Raw genomic sequence first — 20363 nt, forward strand, 5'->3', positions numbered from 1 at the left:
CCTCCAAACAACTATCTGGTTCCCTATTTCTAACTTACAGATTCCAGATTGCTGCACTTAATAACAGTAGTCTTCTGAGGTTTACTTCTGTCTGCCCTATATTTTATGATTTTCTGTAACATATCCTAGCATTATGTAACCTGTTTGCATTATTTAAAAAGCTTTTAAGGATGTGCTTAGTGAACTCTCAGAGGGATGCTGGAAATTTTTTAATTGTTAAGGTTTTCTCTAGTGATCTGAAAGGACAATGTTAAGGATAGATGTGCAGGGGTGAGGGTATTCATAAATTTTCAAGCAGAATAAATATCTTATGAGCTCTTGCTGCTACAGAAGGGGAATGCCATTTTCCTATGTTAATAAAAATAAATTCTAAAAATCTTAGGTATTTTTGTCCCAAGTCTATAATGATCCATCATTCATTAATATAACATGCCCACAGAAACTAAGAGTGCCTTCACTGAGGACCATAGTTTGCCCTGGCATTTAAATAATTATCAATCAGGCTTTGCTAAACAAATTTACATCTATGGACCCTACAAGGAACTATGTTCCATCTGAACTAAAACACTATAATTCTATAGTTAACTTCTATCAAGCTAGCAGGAATGAAAAATTAGATGAAATATAATACTTCAATTTCTCTAATTGTTTTAAGGATAAATCTAAGACTAGTATGTTTACTAATCATATAGAAAAGTGTACCAAACAGTAACTACTTCTTCAATCAGTATCCAGTAGTAGTAAGTCTGCAGGACAAAATCTTAGTCTTGGTGGATCCCGAAATCAAGTTATCCCCCGACAGCTGATTAGAAGAGTACAAATTCTTAGAGTAAGCCATGACTTTGCCTCAAAAGCACCAACTGTATAATCTAAATAAACGGTCTCCGAGTTATAATGGGATAATCTGCAAAGATTACAGGTGAGACAGCTTTACTACATACAAATATAAAACAAAGCACTGATAAAACGATATATAAAGTTTTCTTCCAAACAAAATGATCTATAAAGTTTTCTTTCAATTCTTCTTTCCTTACTTAAATCAGTATCTGAAGGCTGATGGAACACTTTAGCTCTAAGAGGCAAAAGAACAACTCTCTCCTACAACTCCAGACAAGATCCTACCAGAGTAACAGCTGTGAAAATACTGTGAAGTATGCATTAAAATGAGTAAGTGCAGTTCTCTGAGTTAAGGTAAATCATTTTTCCACCATTAAGAGAGACGTTATTTCTTATGCCTACCACATCAAGGGGAAAAACGTATGTTCCCTGTGTTTTCACTGGTAACTGAGTGAAAAATCAGTATAGCTATAAAGTAAAAGACTAGGAGCCCAGACTGGAGCCAGACCAACTTTTAATTTCTTTATACCTTAACTTCCATACCCTTAAAAAGGGCACCATACCATACCTCACTGCACTGCAGTGAGAAGATTGGACATTCAAATGTGCTTTCAAAAAAAAATACAACAAAATTACACATAACAGAGTAAGAATAAATTAAGAATAAAGAATAATTTTACTTAACTAGATGGAAGAACTAAAAGCAGAAGAATCATGAAATAGCAAAGAAATTATGATTAAAAGCACTTTCAGACAAATGTTCCATCTTACCTTCCAGCTCGACCTTTCCTTTGTTTGGCATTAGCTTTACTAACCCACTCAGCAGACATTGTACTGATGTTGTTTTGTGTGTCAAAGTGTGTTTCTTTTATTTTTCCTCCATCTATCACATAAACTACATCATCTATGGTAATGCTGTTTGGAAAATAGATATATGAAATATTAAAAATACATCAAAAGGACATAACTTCTAACAGGCCTACAGATAGGGATTTTATAGCATTTTCTTATTAGTCAAACTGATTTAGCAGTTTGGGATCTTCCCTATTGTTCTCGTATTTACCATTACAGGAATTAAGCAGTTAATTATAGGCAGCATCAGGAGCTGCAGTGGCAGCTAATTCTATAGATGACATGATAAATTTTTATTTGCCCACAAACTTCACAGCTTACTTAATGACTTTTGTATACCTAGCTCTGTGGGCCCCCGTGCCAAGGTTTAGTATCAGCTTCCAGAGCAAAATTTGGACTGTACAGACATATTCGTACTTCCAAATGAATATAAAAAATTTTAAAGGCTATTCACAACTGATTCAAACATGACCCCCAACCAAAAAAGGTAAAAACAAAATTGACCTCAGCTCCCACACTTCTTCATTAAGAAGGCTTTAAACAAAAACACTAAAACGGCAATTTGTAAAGAGGGCTAAACCATTATGGGATTAAAAAACAAAAATCAAAACCTATGCTCTCTTCAATGCCATGACTAAATTAAAATGAATTTATGTAAAGAAATTATGAAAAATCTTTTGGAGATAACAAAGTATAAGGTATATTAACAATCTATGGGACTCAAAACTTAACAATCATCAGTAGTTGATATTTAAAACAATCTTTACCTAGTCTCTGCAATATTAGTAGCAATTACTATTTTCCGAACACCAGGAGGGGTTTTTTTAAATACCTGTAAAAACAAATCAAAACCCCAAAAGTACATTAATTTCTAATACATTATTCTTGCAATTAGAAGAGTTACTTCACATAATATACTACTGACTTTTTAGCATTCTGTGTTCACTCATTTACATATGCATCTAGTATCTATAGATATATTTTATAGGTATACATCATTTTCAATACTATAGAATTCCCTTCTGGTAACACAAACTAAATCTCCCGGATTCTGGAACCTTATCACAAACAAAATTTCAAATGAAATACTATTTGGGCAACCCAGGTGGCTCAGCGGTTTAGCACCGCCTTCAGCCCAGGGTCTGATCCTGGAGACCTGGGATCGAGTCCCACGTCAGGCTCCTAGCATGAAGCCTGCTTCACCCTCTGCCTTTGTCTCTGCCTCTCTCTCTCTCTCTGTCTCTCATGAATAAATAAATTTTTAAAAAATCTTAAAAAAAATCATTATTTAAATTTACACAATGTTTTTTAACAAAAGCTGAAAGTATGTGTCTTTTTATGTAGTCAAACTTTTGAGAGAGAGGAGAGAGAGTTAGTTTAGCAGTAAGAATTAGGAATTATCCAAAACTATGAGTAAGGGCACCAACCAACCAGGTAAATGCCAAACTCATCAGAATGAATGTCTGGTTATACCATCACATATAAGCTTCTGAGATCAGACTGATTAAAAAAAAAAAAAAAAAAAAAAGTCTTCAAATACCAAATCCTACAAACAATGGCACCCTTTACAAAGCCAGCCAAGTAGCGATTCTCTCTCTGCCTATGTCTCTGCCTCTTTCTCTCATGAATCTTAAACAAAACAAAACAAACAAACAAACAAAAAAAACAGCAGCCAAGTAGAAGGAAGACAAGACATATAGTCAAGTACCACCTGCCTATAATGCAAAGAAATGCATACATTCATCTCCTCATTTATACAAAACACAAGAGAAAATGTGTTTTCCAATCTAGTCATATAGCAAAGGAATATGTAATTTACTATTAGGGTGTCAGAGAGGAAGTACTTCCACCCTGGATACTTTTCTGTCTGGTCTTCTGAACTAAGTCTTTTCTCTTTCCTCTTGTCTTCCTTTAGGTATGTACTTTGTATCTAAATAAACTGGCAGGGCCTTACTCGGCCTATGGTATCAGCAAAAAAGATATTAAAAGTCCCTCAATAGGGATCCCTGGGTGGCGCAGGGGTTTAGCGCCTGCCTTTGGCCCAGGGCGCGATCCTGGAGACCCGGGATCGAATCCCACGTCGGGCTCCCGGTGCATGGAGCCTGCTTCTCCCTCTGCCTATGTCTCTGCCTCTCTCTCTCTGTGTGACTATCATAAATAAATAAAAATTAAAAAAAAAATTTTAAAGTCCCTCAATAAAAAACGTCTTTCTCACAACCCTGAGATCACGATCTGAGTCGAAATCAAGAGGTGCCTACACGACTGAACCATCCCAGGCACCTTGTCTTGATATTTTCTTACAAAGGAAGTGGAAAAGGTAGAAGGGAAGATGGATTTTCTTCTGATCCATCTCATCTTACCTGGGCCTACAAACACTGCAGTCCAGAAAACTACCTTGCCTTTGAGAATGTGGTGTTCATTCTAACTAGGGATATTCCTGAATCTGACGAGATAGAACATTCAAAGCCATAATAATATATTATTAATAAAAGAGGAAATCTCATACCTACAAATATACTAATTCTGTTAAATAAAAATCTCAAACATCAAGCTGTAGTATGTCACAGATAACTGAAACCCAAGCTAGTTATTGGTGAAACCAATCTTTAAACTTTTCCCTAGGAGCACCTGGGTGGCTCAGTGGTAGACCATCTGGCTTTGGCTCAGGTTGTGATCCTGGGATCGAGTCCCGCATGAGACTTCTTACATGAAGCTCCCTGCAGCAAGCCTGCTTCTCCCTATGCCTCTGCCTCTGTCCCCCACCCCCCCGTGTGTCTCATGAATAAATATTAAAATTTAAAAATAAAAAAATAAATATTTCCCTAATGTTGACAAAACTATCATTTGTTAATTATCCTCGGTAATTAAAGTTTTTGTCCAATTATACCCCGAAGACTCATCTGCAAAAGTTCTTAAAGAACTACTTTTGTATAGATCACTACTTGAAAACTCACCTTCAAAAACATAAAAGATAATAAAACACACAACCAGCAGCCCTTAAAGCTCATCTCAATGTGAAAGACAGATGCTGAATAAACTTAACAACATACCTGTGTCTGGTTAACTGTAGGCATCAGTGAATGTAGGGGTATAATAAGAAACCTGTCTGAAAATTAAAAAAAGAAAATTAAACTTTAAGATATATAGTTGCAGAAAAGCTCCAGCAAACAGACTTGAAACAATGAGATGAGATGCTAAGCCACATAATTCTTATATTCCTATGTATAATTAGAGTAACTTTATTCTTTTTATTTTCTTCTTTCCTTAGTGCTCCAACAAATTCTTGCTCACGTTTTATGCTGTCAATTTATTTCACACTGATAAGTACATTCCCCAAATTCCTAAAGAATGCTTAAAGTTAGGAATATCTTTTCAAATTGTGATAGAAAAACATCATTAACTCTATTCCCATCACTTAACTGAAGACCAAAAAATTTTCCCTTAATATGAATCTAAGTTTATAGACTCTGGGTGATCCTTATTATTTTAATCAACAGAGAATATGTGAATTTTTAGAGCACATTACTTATGAAATTTCCACGTCCCTTTTTAAGTTAAAAAAATAATGAAACAACACTGGGTAAATATAATGCATTCCAGAAGTGACCCACATTTTTAAACATAATTTCACTAGAAATGTAAGAAATCATATTCCTAATTTTAAGTTCCAAAATGAAATAGTCCATTCGTGATTTTAGCCAATAGGATTTGGTGTAGTATTAGTGATGAAAATGAGGGAGTGTTAATTAAGGAAGGGTATCACGTTTAGCTATGGTTACAAAAAAATGCAACCTGACTTAAATATCTAGCAAGTATCCAAATGACTCAAGATAGCTGTATTTCCCCAGGAGAAAACAAAACAAAACAAAACAAAACAAAACTATTTTTATTCAAAGGAGCTATGATGCTCCCCCACACTCTAGGACCCTCTGAATAAGGGTTACAAATCTTAAAAAGTAGTAAAAAGTGGTCAAGCAACTGATAGTACTAAAAGGATGCTCTGACTTACTTGTCTCTGTGACACAATATGAAATACATCAAATCAGTCAATACTCAAGCCAAAAATATTTACCCTGAATTGGAACCGTAATATGTAACTTCCAGTTTATAAAAAGTACAGGTAGGAAAGGATCAAATGAAAGGACACTATAATGATTCAGATTCAGAAAAATCTAGAAAGTATAGGTGGACCTAGTCTTTTCCACAAGTCATTACCATGAGGAAAGTGAGGAGGGTATGAAAGTGATTATCTAGAGTAAAAGATTTATCTGATTTACATTTTTCTGTAATTTGAACAAGTTAGCTCTAAAAGACACTTTCCAGGAAAAATTGGAATATAGACTGGGTAACTAGACAATGCTTAAGAGTTAGGTATGATAATGACATTGTAGTTATATAGAAACATTGTGGTTATATACAAAATTTTCTATTTTTAGAGATGCATATTTTTTGAGGATAATGTGACATCTGCAATTTACTTTAAAAAGGAAAAAATTAGAATACAAAAATAACTGCTGCAATGAAGTCAATGGAGTATGATACACATGATGATTCTCTAGCTGTCAGTTTAAAATGTTTCATTACAAGTTAAAAAAAAATCAGCTGCCAGGTAAAACAATGAAAGTAAAAATAATTCCACTGAAGACTATAACTGGGATAAAAATAGTTTATAGTGCTGATATTGTGAACTACAGTAGTTAATGGGAACAAAGTCTATACTCTTAAGAAATAAGATAGTTGTTAAGCATTTGATAAATTGAGTTTTAAGATTCACCTTTCAGTCAGTATAGAGTTAGACCAATTTTTTGCCCCTTCAACAATGGCTAACAGTGTAACCAAGTATTAATATTAAGGCTAAATTTAAAAAATAAGACTTGAGAAAACATTAAACTTTGGAAAGATTTTCTTTAAAAAGAATTGAGCTGGCAGTGAAAGTATAAAGTAATACTTCCTTGAGAATTACTAAGTTAGAAAATTAATAATCAATTACAATAATCTATAGTATCACGTCCTTTTCCACATTCCCTCCGAAATTATAGTATTACATTTTGGTATATCTGTATTTTTCTTGGTAAATACATACACATATACTCACATTTTTTTTAATACTTAAAGTAGATCATACAGTAGCATTTATTTTGGGGGTAAGAGAGGCCAACATTAGAAGGTTCAGCCAAAAAAAAATCCAGTTATTTCAAGAAAAAAAAACATCGTTTAATCAAGACTATGCTTTTTCTTTAGAGAAACATTATCACTGACCAGGAAAGAGAAATCAGCATTTCCTTACAGAGCAATCAAAGTAATCAAACAAGAACATTTTCCAACTAGAGAATAGTAAATAATTTCAATTTTTTAATAATAATTTCAATTTCAATGTAGAGGGCATTACTATAGTGGGATTTAACGAAGAATGAAAAATACAGCTCTACTATTTCAGCCAAGAGAATTAGATAGAAATATTTTTAGTGTTTTTGGAAAATATGTGTCAAAAGCACTTCAACAGATTAAGATTAGAAATTATAATCAGAACTATCAAATACTACAGAGAATATGATTAATATTTTACTGACTTAAAATAATTATTCCTGAAAATGCTCTGGCTGAATTTTATGGGAGAACAACGGCCTCATGTATTTCTCTAAGAAGAGATTGTTTCTCAAACATGCTACTAAAGCATCAGAATCACCTGACGAATTTTTAAAAACTACAGATGTTTAAGTCACATTCTTAGATTTGGAATAAGGATAGGGTCTGAGTATTTGAATTTTATTTTTTTTAAAGATTCATTTATTTATTCATGAGAGACACACAGAGAGAGGCAGAGACACAGGCAAAGGAAAAGCAGGCTCCTTGCAGGGAGCCTGATGTGGGACTCAATCCCAGATCTCGGAATCACGCCCTGAGCCGAAAGCAGACACTCAACCGCTGAGCCAGCCACCCAGGCGTCCCTGAGTATTTGAATTTTAAAGAAGCACCACTAGCAACTCTGTTGTACAGTCCAAGATGAAAAACACTGGGCTAAGGGATAAATTCAACCTTTTCTGCCCAACTAAATGCAGCAGTGAGTGAAAAAAACCTCAAGCTCCCAACATCTTAACTTTAAGGGCTCAGTATTATTAGGCAAATTTAGGAAAAGAGGTAAAATATGCTTATCATCATACCAAATAAAGAACTTTACCATATACCTAACACCTTCATCTTGTGACTTAGAACTTTATTTTTAAAAGAGAAATGAGAGTGAGAGTGAGAGTGAGAGAGAGGGAAAGAAACAGAGAGATACTCAGCCTGGGCTTAAGACCATCAAGATCCTACAGTGAGGTAGCCTTAGAAGTTAATACAATTAAAAAGAACATAACCATGCTACATATGATTTAAATGCTGTTCTTGAAATTGCAATAAAATAAATTAATACCTGATTTAAACATCACTTGTGACATCAAGAGGTCATGTAAAGTGCTGATATTGTCCCAGCCTGGTAGAAAGACCAATATTGCACCATCCTGTATGGAGGGGGAAATAACCATTACAAAGGATCAAGTAACAAACACCCTAAAAGTAAACTTCTGTGCACACCTGAGTATTCATTAAAATTCTATTAGCTCAGGAAATTTAGTTACTGATTGTAACTAAAGAATACAAGTTCACTTTTTAAAAATAGGATTTATAATCCAAGTATTTCCATTTGTTTAGTCTTTCCTTTAAACAGATCAAATGCCTAAATCTTGGTATTTTGATATTTCTACTTCTAGTGTCAAAGGAATTTCTTCTATATGCTATTTTTAAAAAACATGTAAGAAAATTATTCTTGTTACATTAATAAAATTAAAACTATTTCACCAAAAAAAAACACAAAAAACTAACCTCTTCTTCCAAAACAATGTGTCGGATAAGGGCAGCAATCAAATTCAGATCAACTTTATCATCATCTATCATTTCCATAACATCTACAGTACTTGCAGAATATCTATCAAAGTTAAATAGAAAATCATGAAATACCTAATAAAGTTTCTTAAGGTCCAACCTGCTATAATAGCTTAAAATGAACTCAATCAGCAAATGGGGAAAACATATAGAAAAGAATTACTGGAATAACAACAGTTATGAACAAATTCAAGAGGACAATCTCTGCCTTTTTGTTTTAGTCATTTATCCTCTGTGCTAATTAAAAAACAAAACAAACACCCTACTTACCTTTTTCGCAGTTCCCTTACATAATCTGGCCAGCGTTCTTTATAGATTGCTTCTTTTTCTTCTTTTTCTTGTCTATTTACATGCCCTTGCATGAAACCTCTCTTAAATTGAGACCTTTGTTCTTTTTGTTCTGGAACATATCTAAAATTAAAATATTCTTAAATAGCTTCACTTTTTGGAAACTCTCTGGTTTTAGCAGATATGACATTTTACATTCAAATTTTTCTTTACATTCAAATTTTAAAGAACATTTTCATTATGTTTTCTAGTGAATGCTATTAAATACTTGTTTATTTGCAACTATTCATTAACATACAAAATGAGATAAAATTTTTAGATAAAAATCCTTCTCTACCAAAGTATATAAAACCCTGTAGATCATTAGCAATGGAAATAAAAAAATTTAAGAGTCACTTTTTACCTTTTAAGTTTGCTCTACAAAATTAACATTAATGTAAGTCCAAAATAATAGTAAATGCCTAGTGGAAGACTCCGATTTTGCATATAGTTTCCAAACCTGAGTGCACATAAGAATCCCATAGAGAACTTATAAAATACAGAATCCTGAATCTGATCTCTGATGATTTGGATTCAGTAGGTCTGGTTGGGGTCTGCTATCTAGGAATTTTAATTAGTGCCCCAGGAAATTCAGATAGATTATAAACCCAAACTTGAGAACTGTTAATTCTGCTCAGTCCTACTGTCAAAGCTAAACAGCAGAGCCAGAATCAGTAATCAAGTCTCTTATGTGTCAGTCCAGTATCATGTCAGGACTCCGCCATGCTGTGGTGACTGCTAAAAATAGAGGGTGAATCTGCCTAAGAATGCCATCTCCTAATGTAAGTGGGTTTGGAGAGGCATGGAGGTGGAAAAAGACCAAAAAAAAAGAAAGAAAAAGAAATTAACTGCATTTGAACTCCAAAGCCTCTCAGACTTTGCCTAGGGGAGAGTACTTAGACGCAACAGGAAACTGTGGAGTGTGGGCTTTAGAATTAGACAGAACTGGACTGAGGTCCATGGTCTGCTACTGACTACCCTGTGTGGCCTTGAACCAGGTATAAATCTCTGTCCTTTGGTTTATTTGAGAAATTAATACTCTTATAATAATATTGGCATGAAAATAAAAGAAAAATCCAATAAAGCACAGTGCCTGACACATAGTAGACACCCAAAAAAATGTTAATCCCCTTCCCTATTCAGTACCTGTGACCCAGGATTCCCCTAAGTCTTCGATACATATAGAGGCATCAACTTGAGGTAGGACAACCTGAGACAGAGATTAGTCCTAGTCAGCAGGATGGACCCACAGTTGGCTCCCTTCCCAGCAATTCCAAGAACCAGAGGTAACCTTCAACCCTCCAGCCCAAGTGCCCAATGACAACCCTCTGTATCACCACACTCTGTTTCCTTTCCTCTTCCTTCCCTGTATTGCAGCTCTTTTGTGAAGGGAGAGCTGGGGGTTACTGCCTGAAAACTTCTGTCCCAAGGACTACCCTCTTTCAACTTCCCTCTTACAGCTGACTAGGGGATGAGAAGTGCAAAGACACCATCCTTCTGCCCTTTAGCTACAGTTCCCTGAACATTCTCTGGCTTCTAGGGAGCTTAAGAAAGCAATTCATCACTAAGTAACTTTAGAGTACTGTTTCCTGAAACTTCATTTTCACTGCTGTCAAGCTGCCCCCCGTTATTCTATCAGAAAACAATTTGTGCCACAGTAGGAAGTGAGATGAATGGTGGAATCGAAGAAGGAATGCATAATAGAACTTATTGATGACAAAACCAGAGCATGGAAGACCAAGATTCTCTCTCTCTTATACTTTCAGTATGTTCTACCCTGACATACATACTTCCCATACTTGCCTTCTCTGAGTTTCACTGCCTTCCTGACTTGCCCAGTCTATCCCTACTATATAATCTCATTCCCAATACGTTCTTTACTTCCCCCATAATGGGTCAGTCATACTTTATATGACAGCTTATGTGTCTCCTTGTCTACAAGTAAGCTCTGAAGAGATGTGCCAAGTCTTTCCTTCTTTATGCTCAGACCCCAGTGCACAGTGCCAAGACATAAAATTTAGTAAGAATCTGTTAAATACATGTTCACACAAAATTCAGCTGACTTTTCTCCGTCTAAAATATGCTACAGGGTATTTGTTTTCACCTTCCCATTATCACTTCCTGTTTTTTTCACTTAACAAGTAGGCTGTGGAATACTGAAAGATCTCATCACAAATGTTTCTACATATGTCTATTTATTCACGTTTACTACAGGCCAGGCACTGTACTGTGCACTTGGTACAGAGATGAACAGGACAAAATCCTTGACACTGAATAATCTGCAATCTAGTGCAAGAGAAAAATATAAAGATTTATTACATGACAATATGGTAAGTATTTTGAGAGATGATAAAAAGTGCTATAGGAATCGAGATAAGAAAGCGACTCACTCTGTGAGAGGGAGGAGAAAGCAGTGAAGTTGGGATTTGTTCTTACAGCCCTGAATTTTTATATAAAAAAATGGAAAAGGTAGCATATGGAAGTCTAAAAGGAGAACACAGCATGTAATAAAGCACAAAGTCATGAATGAAAGAGAGCACTGGCTGGCATATTAGGGAACAGTGCATTTAGCATTGGGTAGGCCATGAGGTGCATAAGGCTAGAAAAAAAAGGATGGGGCCAGACTGTAAAGAGCCTCGCAATGACTAGCAAGGGACTAGAACCTGATCCTATGAGCTGTGTTTTCCCAGCCCTTCTCTCATCAAGAAATTCAAATATAATTTGGTTATAGGTCCCTGGAGGAGGCTCTGGTAGCTAATCAATAATTTGGTCATACCAGCTGAGGTATTTGGCAATAGATCATGACAAAGCATAGAGGTCCTTAAGTTTTAAAGGCACTCTCCCATGTGACAGTGAAGACCTCAGTGACAAAAGAGGAAATATTAGCCCAGAAGAGATAAAAAGGACCTTAAGTAGGAGAAATAAATATAAGACGGCAAGTTCAAGGAGAAAGATTTCAGGGTTTGCGTTGTGGGGGCAGGTGAGAGCACAGAATGATTTAGACTACATTAGTTACTAAGCACATAAAGCAGCTAACATAACCTGCTTGATACTAGCTCTTCTGATTCACAGCCTAGACACTGGGTGGAGGATAATACTAGTAATCTCCATTTTTTCCTTTTAAATTTGGATATAACAATTTTAGTTGGGAAAGATGTGAGGTTCAGGGTATCTAAGGTGTTAGAATGCTGCTGAGTATAGGGTTAAATCCCAAATTTAATGTTCAGGAAGAGCTTCACTTCTGAAGCTGTGAAAATACAGAACTATGGTCCTGGAAACAGGACCGCACAGTGAAACCACAACAGACTGAGAAAAGGCTAATTAAGAACCCTCAAGGGAAATCCTATTTAAAGGGTAGGCAATGGAAGCCAGCAAAGAAGAATAAAAAGCAGGTAAGAGAACCAGAAGAGAGGTTTAAGCGCTAAGGACAAAGGTTCCCAAACTCTGCTGCCCAGGAATATTTAGAAAACTCTGAGGTCTGGCTGCCAGCCCAGAATTTATAATGTAATTAAGGTAGGGAGTGTGAATGGGGCATCTGGATTTTAAAAGGCTCCAGGTGATTTTAATGTGCAACCAAGTTTGGGAATTACCAATTTAAGGACAAACAATGTTGTAGAAAGAAGTGGTTAAAAAAGAGTTTCTGAGACTACAGTCTGACAGGACAAAAGGTGGCATATTAGTATTTTTTAACATTTTTATTTCCTAATATTTACTTACCTTATTTTTTCAATTATATCTTCCAAAAGATACTCCACAACCGGAAAGGTAAAACCAGGTATGTGTATCATTGGACAGTTACCTATTACAGCAGACAAAACATAAATCTGTACTCAAATGTTGAAAAAAAAAATCAGAAACTGTAAATAGGCCAGTAACGCTTTTCCTAAGTTCAAAAATGGTCCTGGCACTTTGAGTTCTACCCTATTTTTTCATATAAAGAATTTAATGAGAACTAGCAGTCCACTCTTCCACTTGCTATCATTCTACTGCTACCACACAGTACACATCCCTCACAGTCCTACAAAGTAACCCAAAATATCAAAGAATAGAACATTTTATTGGACTCAAAACCCGTTACTGGAAATCTACTTCCTCTCCATCATTAGCCAAGATGGTACCATCAGAACCCAATTTTTATTGAAATTAACTTAAAAAGTACTACTATGTCACCCAGAATCAGGAAGAGAAAAAATAGTTAAAACAAGACCTAATGAAATATTAAATTGTTCCTACCGTTCTAGAATCACTAGTTAAAATAACTGTCTCTAGTGCTTAGTTATTTACGCTACTACTTCTATTTCATTCCAAGCAAACAAGCAGTAGACATGGTAAACAAAGATCAACACTGCCTCACAGATAAAAGTATCTGAAGCGGTATCACAGCTCTGCCTCTGACTTGAAAAAGTTTGAGGGAGTTACTCAATATTAGTTCTGGATACCTCGTAACACACACAGAAAGATGAGACATACAACTAATTTCATGGGTCTGAGGGTCAACTGGGTTGAATATAAGAACACTAAAATATAGCTCTTCTCCATTTCAACCCCCCACCCTGATTTTCCTCTACTTCCCCCATGAGTGTAAGCAAGAGAGGTGTAATTTAAAAACAAATCTATTCTACAGCTAGTCAAATTTAGTTTCAAATCCTCTCACCACTCTTATGCAACCATTATAAGGAATACTGGGAAACAGCTATACAAATGGGAATTATAGCACCTACCTCACAAGATTAATGAAGACAAAGTGCCAAATACAGCACACCTGGCATACTGAAGGTGTTCCCTAAGTGGTATTATTATTATTGGCAAACTGCCACCCTAGTCTGTGAAAGTACATAAAGGCCACGGAACAATCACAAAAAAATTATTCAAACCTGTGCTTTGACTTCTGCGATGCCACCTTATCTGATAGCACCAAAAATTTACATGTCTTCATATAACACCTTAAAGATAATGCCACCTTTAAAAAAAATAGGCCCACTTCTCTAATCTGCTGAGACTAGGATAGTCTCAACTATTTAAGACAATTTAAATATTTTTCTGAATACCTAAAAGAATTGCTAAACACTCATTTTAACTACTTTCTACCTAGCAATGTTATTTTTTTAGCTTTAAATTCAGTGGCTTTGTGACAACTTTCTAAAACAATAATCATAAAATTTACTCACCAAAATATTCTGAAAATTTCTCAGCATTCAAAGTTGCACTCATCAATATTACTTTCAGGTCAGGTCGAAAATTGAGAAGATCTTTAATAACAGTCATTAAAACATCTGATTGCAGATTTCTCTCATGAATTTCATCAAGCACAATATGACTAACACTGGACAAATGCCTAAAACAAAAGTATGAAGTATGTAACTTAGTACAAAATTTGAAAACTGCATCACTCTACCTTACAACTAGTAAAGTCCAATTTAATAATTACATCTCATGATAATGTTTAACTAAATGTCTGTCCTGAAGTGAAACATACTCACGAGTCTGACTGGAGCCACTGCAGGATGATTCCTGTTGTACAGTATAAGATAGAACCCTGCTTCCTTGGCAACCGGCTGGGAACGGAAGACATGAGTTAACAGATTTTGGTTTTCTTTACTAACAAATTACTCACTACCACAAAAATTTAAAAGAAATCTTCAATTTAAAAACTTACAATTTAAACAAAATTTTCAGTTAATTTTTTGGTTCTAGGAATGCCTACTGCAACAGAGTAATGTGAAATACTACATTCAAATGCACTATACATTACTTTCATGATACATGAAATGACACATTTCATGACATGATATAACTTTAATGTCTTTTTAAAGACATAAACCATTAACATTCAGAAGACAACTTAATACTTAGGGGCTTAAACTCTTGGTTAGTAACTGGAAAGTCAGTTCACTTAAAAGAGGTAAATTGAATCTTAAGCTCCAGAAAAGGACCACAGAAACATGGTGGAGTGAATGGGGGTAAAAATACCAAAATCAATAAAGTCAGTGGGGGTGTTGGTACCAAAAGATACGAGACACCAACTCCTTTTTAGTGTAGTGACGGTCTAATAATGTACATCCCAGAAAAAGTAATTTCTTTCGTCATTTCATAATGTAAAGTGTATCTTAAAAAGGCAATCCAAACATGAATTTGGATTTTAAAAAGTTGCAAGCCTCCTCTGCTGTAGTTACTTTTAATGTTAATTTTAATTGCAATCAACATTAAAATGGGGGACATATTTCTTTTGAATATCTAACTTCAAAGTTTCACTGAAATCTACCTGTCCACAACAGGTGAACATTCTTTACCTCTGGAGACGAATCTGGTATCCAGTACTGTTACCATTGCCACACGATTCCGCCCTTTCTGCAGCCACTCTCTCTGCAACCTTTAATCAAAATGAAATACATTTACAAAGAAAATAGTTTCCTTTAGGAAAAAATCTTGAACAACCATGAAATCTGAGATTGTTGAAAAAAATGTTCATCAGATTTTTCCTGAGTTAAAAAAAGAGAAGCAGATACTAAAATCCCAGGGATCTAAAACTTGTTTCTTAAAAGCTGCAGACTACTTCTTAAATTTACTTTTCACTTCTTAGAAAGCCCTCCAAGGCCAATTCTCTCATCATTATTTTCAAAGTGCCTTTCTAGAGCATCCTTTCATTGATTCTTCCTTTCTTTGGACTATTCTATAAGAGTTAATTAAAATCATGGTCTAAGCTTATAATACTTTTGTGTAATTTGAGGGTAAATACATATTGATACTTTTTTTTCCCCTCCAGTTTTTTGTTTCTTCTTGGTATAGATTGGTTTTGCTTAATTCCTGGTTCTTGGTTGTGTTCTAAAAGTTATGGCTGCCAAAGATGAACTTGGAATTGATGAAATGTTATTATAATCCAATACCGATTTATATAACTAAAAGTAACCCACAGTCATCTTATAGAACAGCGGATTTATGAGATTAGAAACAGAAAAATCGGCACAATTAAGAAACAATACTTCAGAAGTAAAACTTTCCCATCAGCACCTCTTGTATTCACAGACTTAGATCATTATTTCACTCTTTGTTACTTTACCCATTCAAGTACTAACAGATCTTGGAAAAATACACAAAACACAACCTAGTGCACATATCTTCCTACTGTCTGTATATTGAAATCCTGTATTACTGAAAATAAGATTGTATTTTTAATTTACTTAAATCTAGCTATATAATTGTATTATGACAAAAGTGGTTATTTTTCACTGTTCTTTGATTTTATATAATTCCTAGGAATATGACTCTACCAAAAAGATTGCTATTGTACTTCTTTAAAACAGAATTTCTTAGAAATTAGTTTAAAATGTATACTCTATTTCCTCCAAAACATTGCCATAATTGGTAATGCAGTTCCTAACCAGATTCTGTATTAATGAGTTAAAGATATTAAACAGCACCATTATATAACTAAACATAATCAAAAACCTTTATAATTGAAATCTGCATATAAAATTATGTAACACTGAAATTAATTTACTATACTCATCATATGCTTCCAGAAACCCAAACATCTTTAAAGAACATATACCCATATATTAACCAGATCATCTAACTAAACAAAAATGCTGTTTGCACTAAACATGTAATTACAACTGTGAACAGAATTAACTGCTAATTTTTTCATAAGTTCCCTCTTACTGAATAACTGCATTAGAAAAATTTTTAAATGCAACTTAAAATACTGCAATGCTTCCTGCTTTCACCACCACAGTACTCATGTACCGAAAAAACAATCAGAAAGAACCAAAAAATGATACTAAATGAGTTAAGCAGTAAAATTTAAAGCATCTATATGGATGGACATTTTTTGGAACTTATAATCCTATAAAAATTTATCAGTTTTCTATTCTTCTAGTTTTATACTACAATTTGCCTGGATTAATAATTGATCTTAAACTCAAACACCTATTATCAGTAAGAGGTCATTTAAACTTTTTGTGTTTACTACCAAGTACTTACTTTCATAACAATATATTCTAAACCCAATTAAGAATCACTACAAACCTTCAAAGAGTTTATTTCTAGCAAGACTAGGAGAATGGAAAAAAAGAAAAGGGAATTTTAAAAAGTGAGACATTACTTACTGAAATGGCACTAATTCTTCTTGGCTGGGTGCAAACTATCCTGCATGCAGATCCTTTTCCTCTTTCAATGTAGTCATCCAAAATGAATTGAGTAACTTGAGTAGTTTTTCCACAACCAGTTTCACCACTTATTACGGTCACTTGATGGTTATCAATCATATTTACCAATTCCTATTTCAAAATGGAATATAAGTGAAGGGTATCACATGGTGAAGAAATTCGATAGTGATCACAATTCTGTAATAACTGAAGTTAATTACTTTTAACAAACATATTAATGCTTTTAAAATTTAGTTAAATGCAATGCTGGCAGTTTGGATATCCAGGATCTACCAGTTTTCAAGAGAAAACCAGCACTGGAGATCCCTGGATGGCTCAGCGGTTTAGCACCTGCCTTCTGCTGCCATGATCCTTGAGTCCAGAGATCGAGTCCCACATCAGGCTCCCTGCATGGAGCTTGCTTCTCCCTCTGCTTGTGTCTCTGCCTGTCTCTGTCTTTCCCCACCCCCCTGCCAGGTGTCTCTCATGAATAAATAAAATCTTTAAAAAAAAAAAAGAAAGCAGCACCAAATTATAAAACAAAGCCAGGTGTGGTTAAAGAAAAACACACCAACAAGAACAAGAAGAGAAAGCAGGTAAGTTTTATGCATAAGAATAAACATTAATTAAAGAGAATGTTGATTGTCAGGCTCCCTGCATGTAATCTGCTTCTCCCTCTGCCTGTGTCTCTGCCTCTCTCTCTCTCTGTCTCTCTCTCTTGAATAAATAAATAAAATCTTAAAAAAAAGGGGGGGGGGGCAGCCCAGGTGGCTCAGCGGTTTAGCACCGCCTTCAGCCCAAGGCCTGATCCTGGAGACCCCGGATCGAATCCCACGTCAGGCTCCCTGCTGCATGGAATGCTGTTGATATGTAGGGTACTGAATATAGACAAATCCCAATACTTAATTAACACTAAGGACGTTAAGGAGTTATATCATTAACTCATACAATATGGTTTTATCTGCAGAACAACTTTTACATACTGTTTTAGAGATCAAGAATATGATTTACCTTAAGATTATTCCCTCTCAAATAATTATAATAAGGATTTTAAATAGCTAAATAAATATTTTAAATATCTAAATTGGTAAACTTTAATTATCTGGAAAATCTTGTATTCGGGAAAAATCTTTCTTAAAAATTTTAGATAAACACTAATTTTTAATAGTAATATTCACTGTATTAATAAAACCATCCTGCTTCTTCAAAGAGATGAGAGGTTTTATCTACAGACAGTATTAGAAAACCCACCTTTAAAATTTTTCCCATCTACTCTTAACACATTATTTATACTAACACTAAATTATAGCTTATAAACACAGAGAAGCAGCATGTGCCTCATTCATTCAACAAGTATTTACTGGGGGTCCACAGAATGTCAGGTATTGTTCCAAGTAACACACAGAGAACACTCTGTCCTCAGGAACTTACAATGGCCTAGGAGGGAAAGACATTGTGGCAGGTGGTGGTTAAGTGCTTTGAAAACCAAACCAAAATCAAATTAAGGCTGAGACAACAGAGAGGGATGGGAGACTATATTCTCCAAGATGATTGCATAATAAAGCACAATGAATTAATTTAAGCATTACTTTCAGTAGAGCCTCAATTTTAATTAAAATGTTTGGTCTCATATTAAGAGCAAGGGCATTTACCTAAGTAATTTCCTTTATAAAGACTTTACTTATTTATTTGAGAGACAGAGAGCGCTTGCAGGCACAAAAGCAGGGGGCACAACAGAGGGACACAGAGAAGCAGGCTTCCCACTGACCAGGGAGCTCGAAGCAGGGCTTGATTCTAAGACCCTGGGATCAGGACCTGAGAGGAAGACAGATGCTTAACCAACTGAGTCACCCAGGGTGCCTCTACCCAAAGTAACATCTATATAAAAAATTCAACTACAGACAAAAAGGAGAAAACTTCAGGAAAATTGTTTCATGACCATTTTTTACTTTTGGGCTTCCAAAAATTCAAGACTAAAATGAACTTTCAATAATACCTTTTAGGGGAAGGTTGTTTATTTTTTTTTCTTCATACAGAGGTTTAAAAAAATTATTTTACAAATCAAATTAAATAGTGTATATTCATTTTACCTTTTGCATTCCATATGAAGGCAGCTTTTCCCTGAAATGCTGCAAATTAAAAATAGTTTTTAATTTTCACAAAAGCAATTAATCAAATTATAATCATGGTAATCAGAATATATCATAAATATGCTAGAATCCCAAAAAACTTTATTACCTCACAGCTTATGTCAAGTATCAAGACTTAAAAAAGAATTTTTATAAAAAGAACTAATGTATTTGGCAATCCCCTTTATTTCTGAAATACTGAATTTTATTATATTCAATAGAATGGAGACACTTTCTTGTAAGTGCCAGTAAAATGAAATCTGATCTGTCATTTAATAGCATTTTTATAATCCCCATTTTTTTTTCATTTTTTTCTGTTTCTTTTATATATGAATCTTACATTTGTTTTCTTTATCACATTCATTTTCCCACCCAATGACCCACCATTTACTAATCTATTAGGCACTGGAGAAGATTAATTATTTCTTACTTGCTTTTGAGAATAAAACTTTAAACAAGTAATATCTCAAACAGGAAAATCTGCTAATGCTATTTAAGAACTGTGATCTTAATTCCAACTTGGATCCTACATCCTTCAAAGGTTTTATCTCATACGGTTGCCATGAAATCTGAATGAAAAACCTTTATTTAAATTAAAAAAAAAAGCAAATAGCAGTTTTTAATACATAAAAGCTACTCAACAAATGTTTCGTGAATTGCAACTGGAATACCAAAAAGGAAATGATTAACTCCTGTATCTTTTATTTGATAATGTCTAATTTTGAAGACTATGGAATCCCAAACCTACGCTACATAAAAATGACATACATTTAGGAGTGGTATGGTTTATAATGACCTACATAAATGAGAAAATTTCAACGGTAAAAAAATAAATAAACCACAGGTTTAACAAACTCCCTTTATTTAAAAGAAAAAAAAAACACACAAAATTAGAACTGTCCTAAGTAATCTAGTATAACTGCCATATTTTTCTTAATTTTTATTTAAAACATCATCCTTATTTTTTTGCCTATTTGTCAAAATAGAAGACTGAAAAAAATCCTGATTTTTTTAAATTAAGATATAATTAACATATAACATTATATCACTTTCAGGCATACCACCATAATGACTCAGTATCTTTGTATACTGTGAAGTAATTATCACAGAAAGTCTAATTAATATCCATCATCACATAGCATTTCTTTTCCTT

At 34.4% G+C, this 20363-nt stretch overlaps 1 protein-coding gene across 1 annotated transcript in view; it reads right to left on the reverse strand.

The window, feature by feature from the left end:
* Positions 1-20363, reverse strand: part of DHX36 (DEAH-box helicase 36) — a 51224-nt gene that overhangs the window by 20443 nt on the left and 10418 nt on the right. Inside the window, exons 4-15 of the mRNA XM_025987803.2 lie at positions 19172-19210; positions 17043-17213; positions 15228-15307; positions 14418-14492; positions 14106-14272; positions 12655-12736; positions 8881-9021; positions 8551-8653; positions 8102-8189; positions 4740-4795; positions 2457-2521; positions 1609-1752 (exon numbers count right to left, since the gene is read on the reverse strand). Coding sequence (XP_025843588.1) covers positions 1609-1752; positions 2457-2521; positions 4740-4795; positions 8102-8189; positions 8551-8653; positions 8881-9021; positions 12655-12736; positions 14106-14272; positions 14418-14492; positions 15228-15307; positions 17043-17213; positions 19172-19210 — 1211 coding nt within the window. The remainder of the gene's footprint in view (positions 1-1608; positions 1753-2456; positions 2522-4739; positions 4796-8101; positions 8190-8550; positions 8654-8880; positions 9022-12654; positions 12737-14105; positions 14273-14417; positions 14493-15227; positions 15308-17042; positions 17214-19171; positions 19211-20363) is intronic.

The sequence above is a fragment of the Vulpes vulpes genome, chromosome 11 (assembly GCF_048418805.1).
Source record: "Vulpes vulpes isolate BD-2025 chromosome 11, VulVul3, whole genome shotgun sequence".
Taxonomy (NCBI): Eukaryota; Metazoa; Chordata; class Mammalia; order Carnivora; family Canidae; genus Vulpes; species Vulpes vulpes.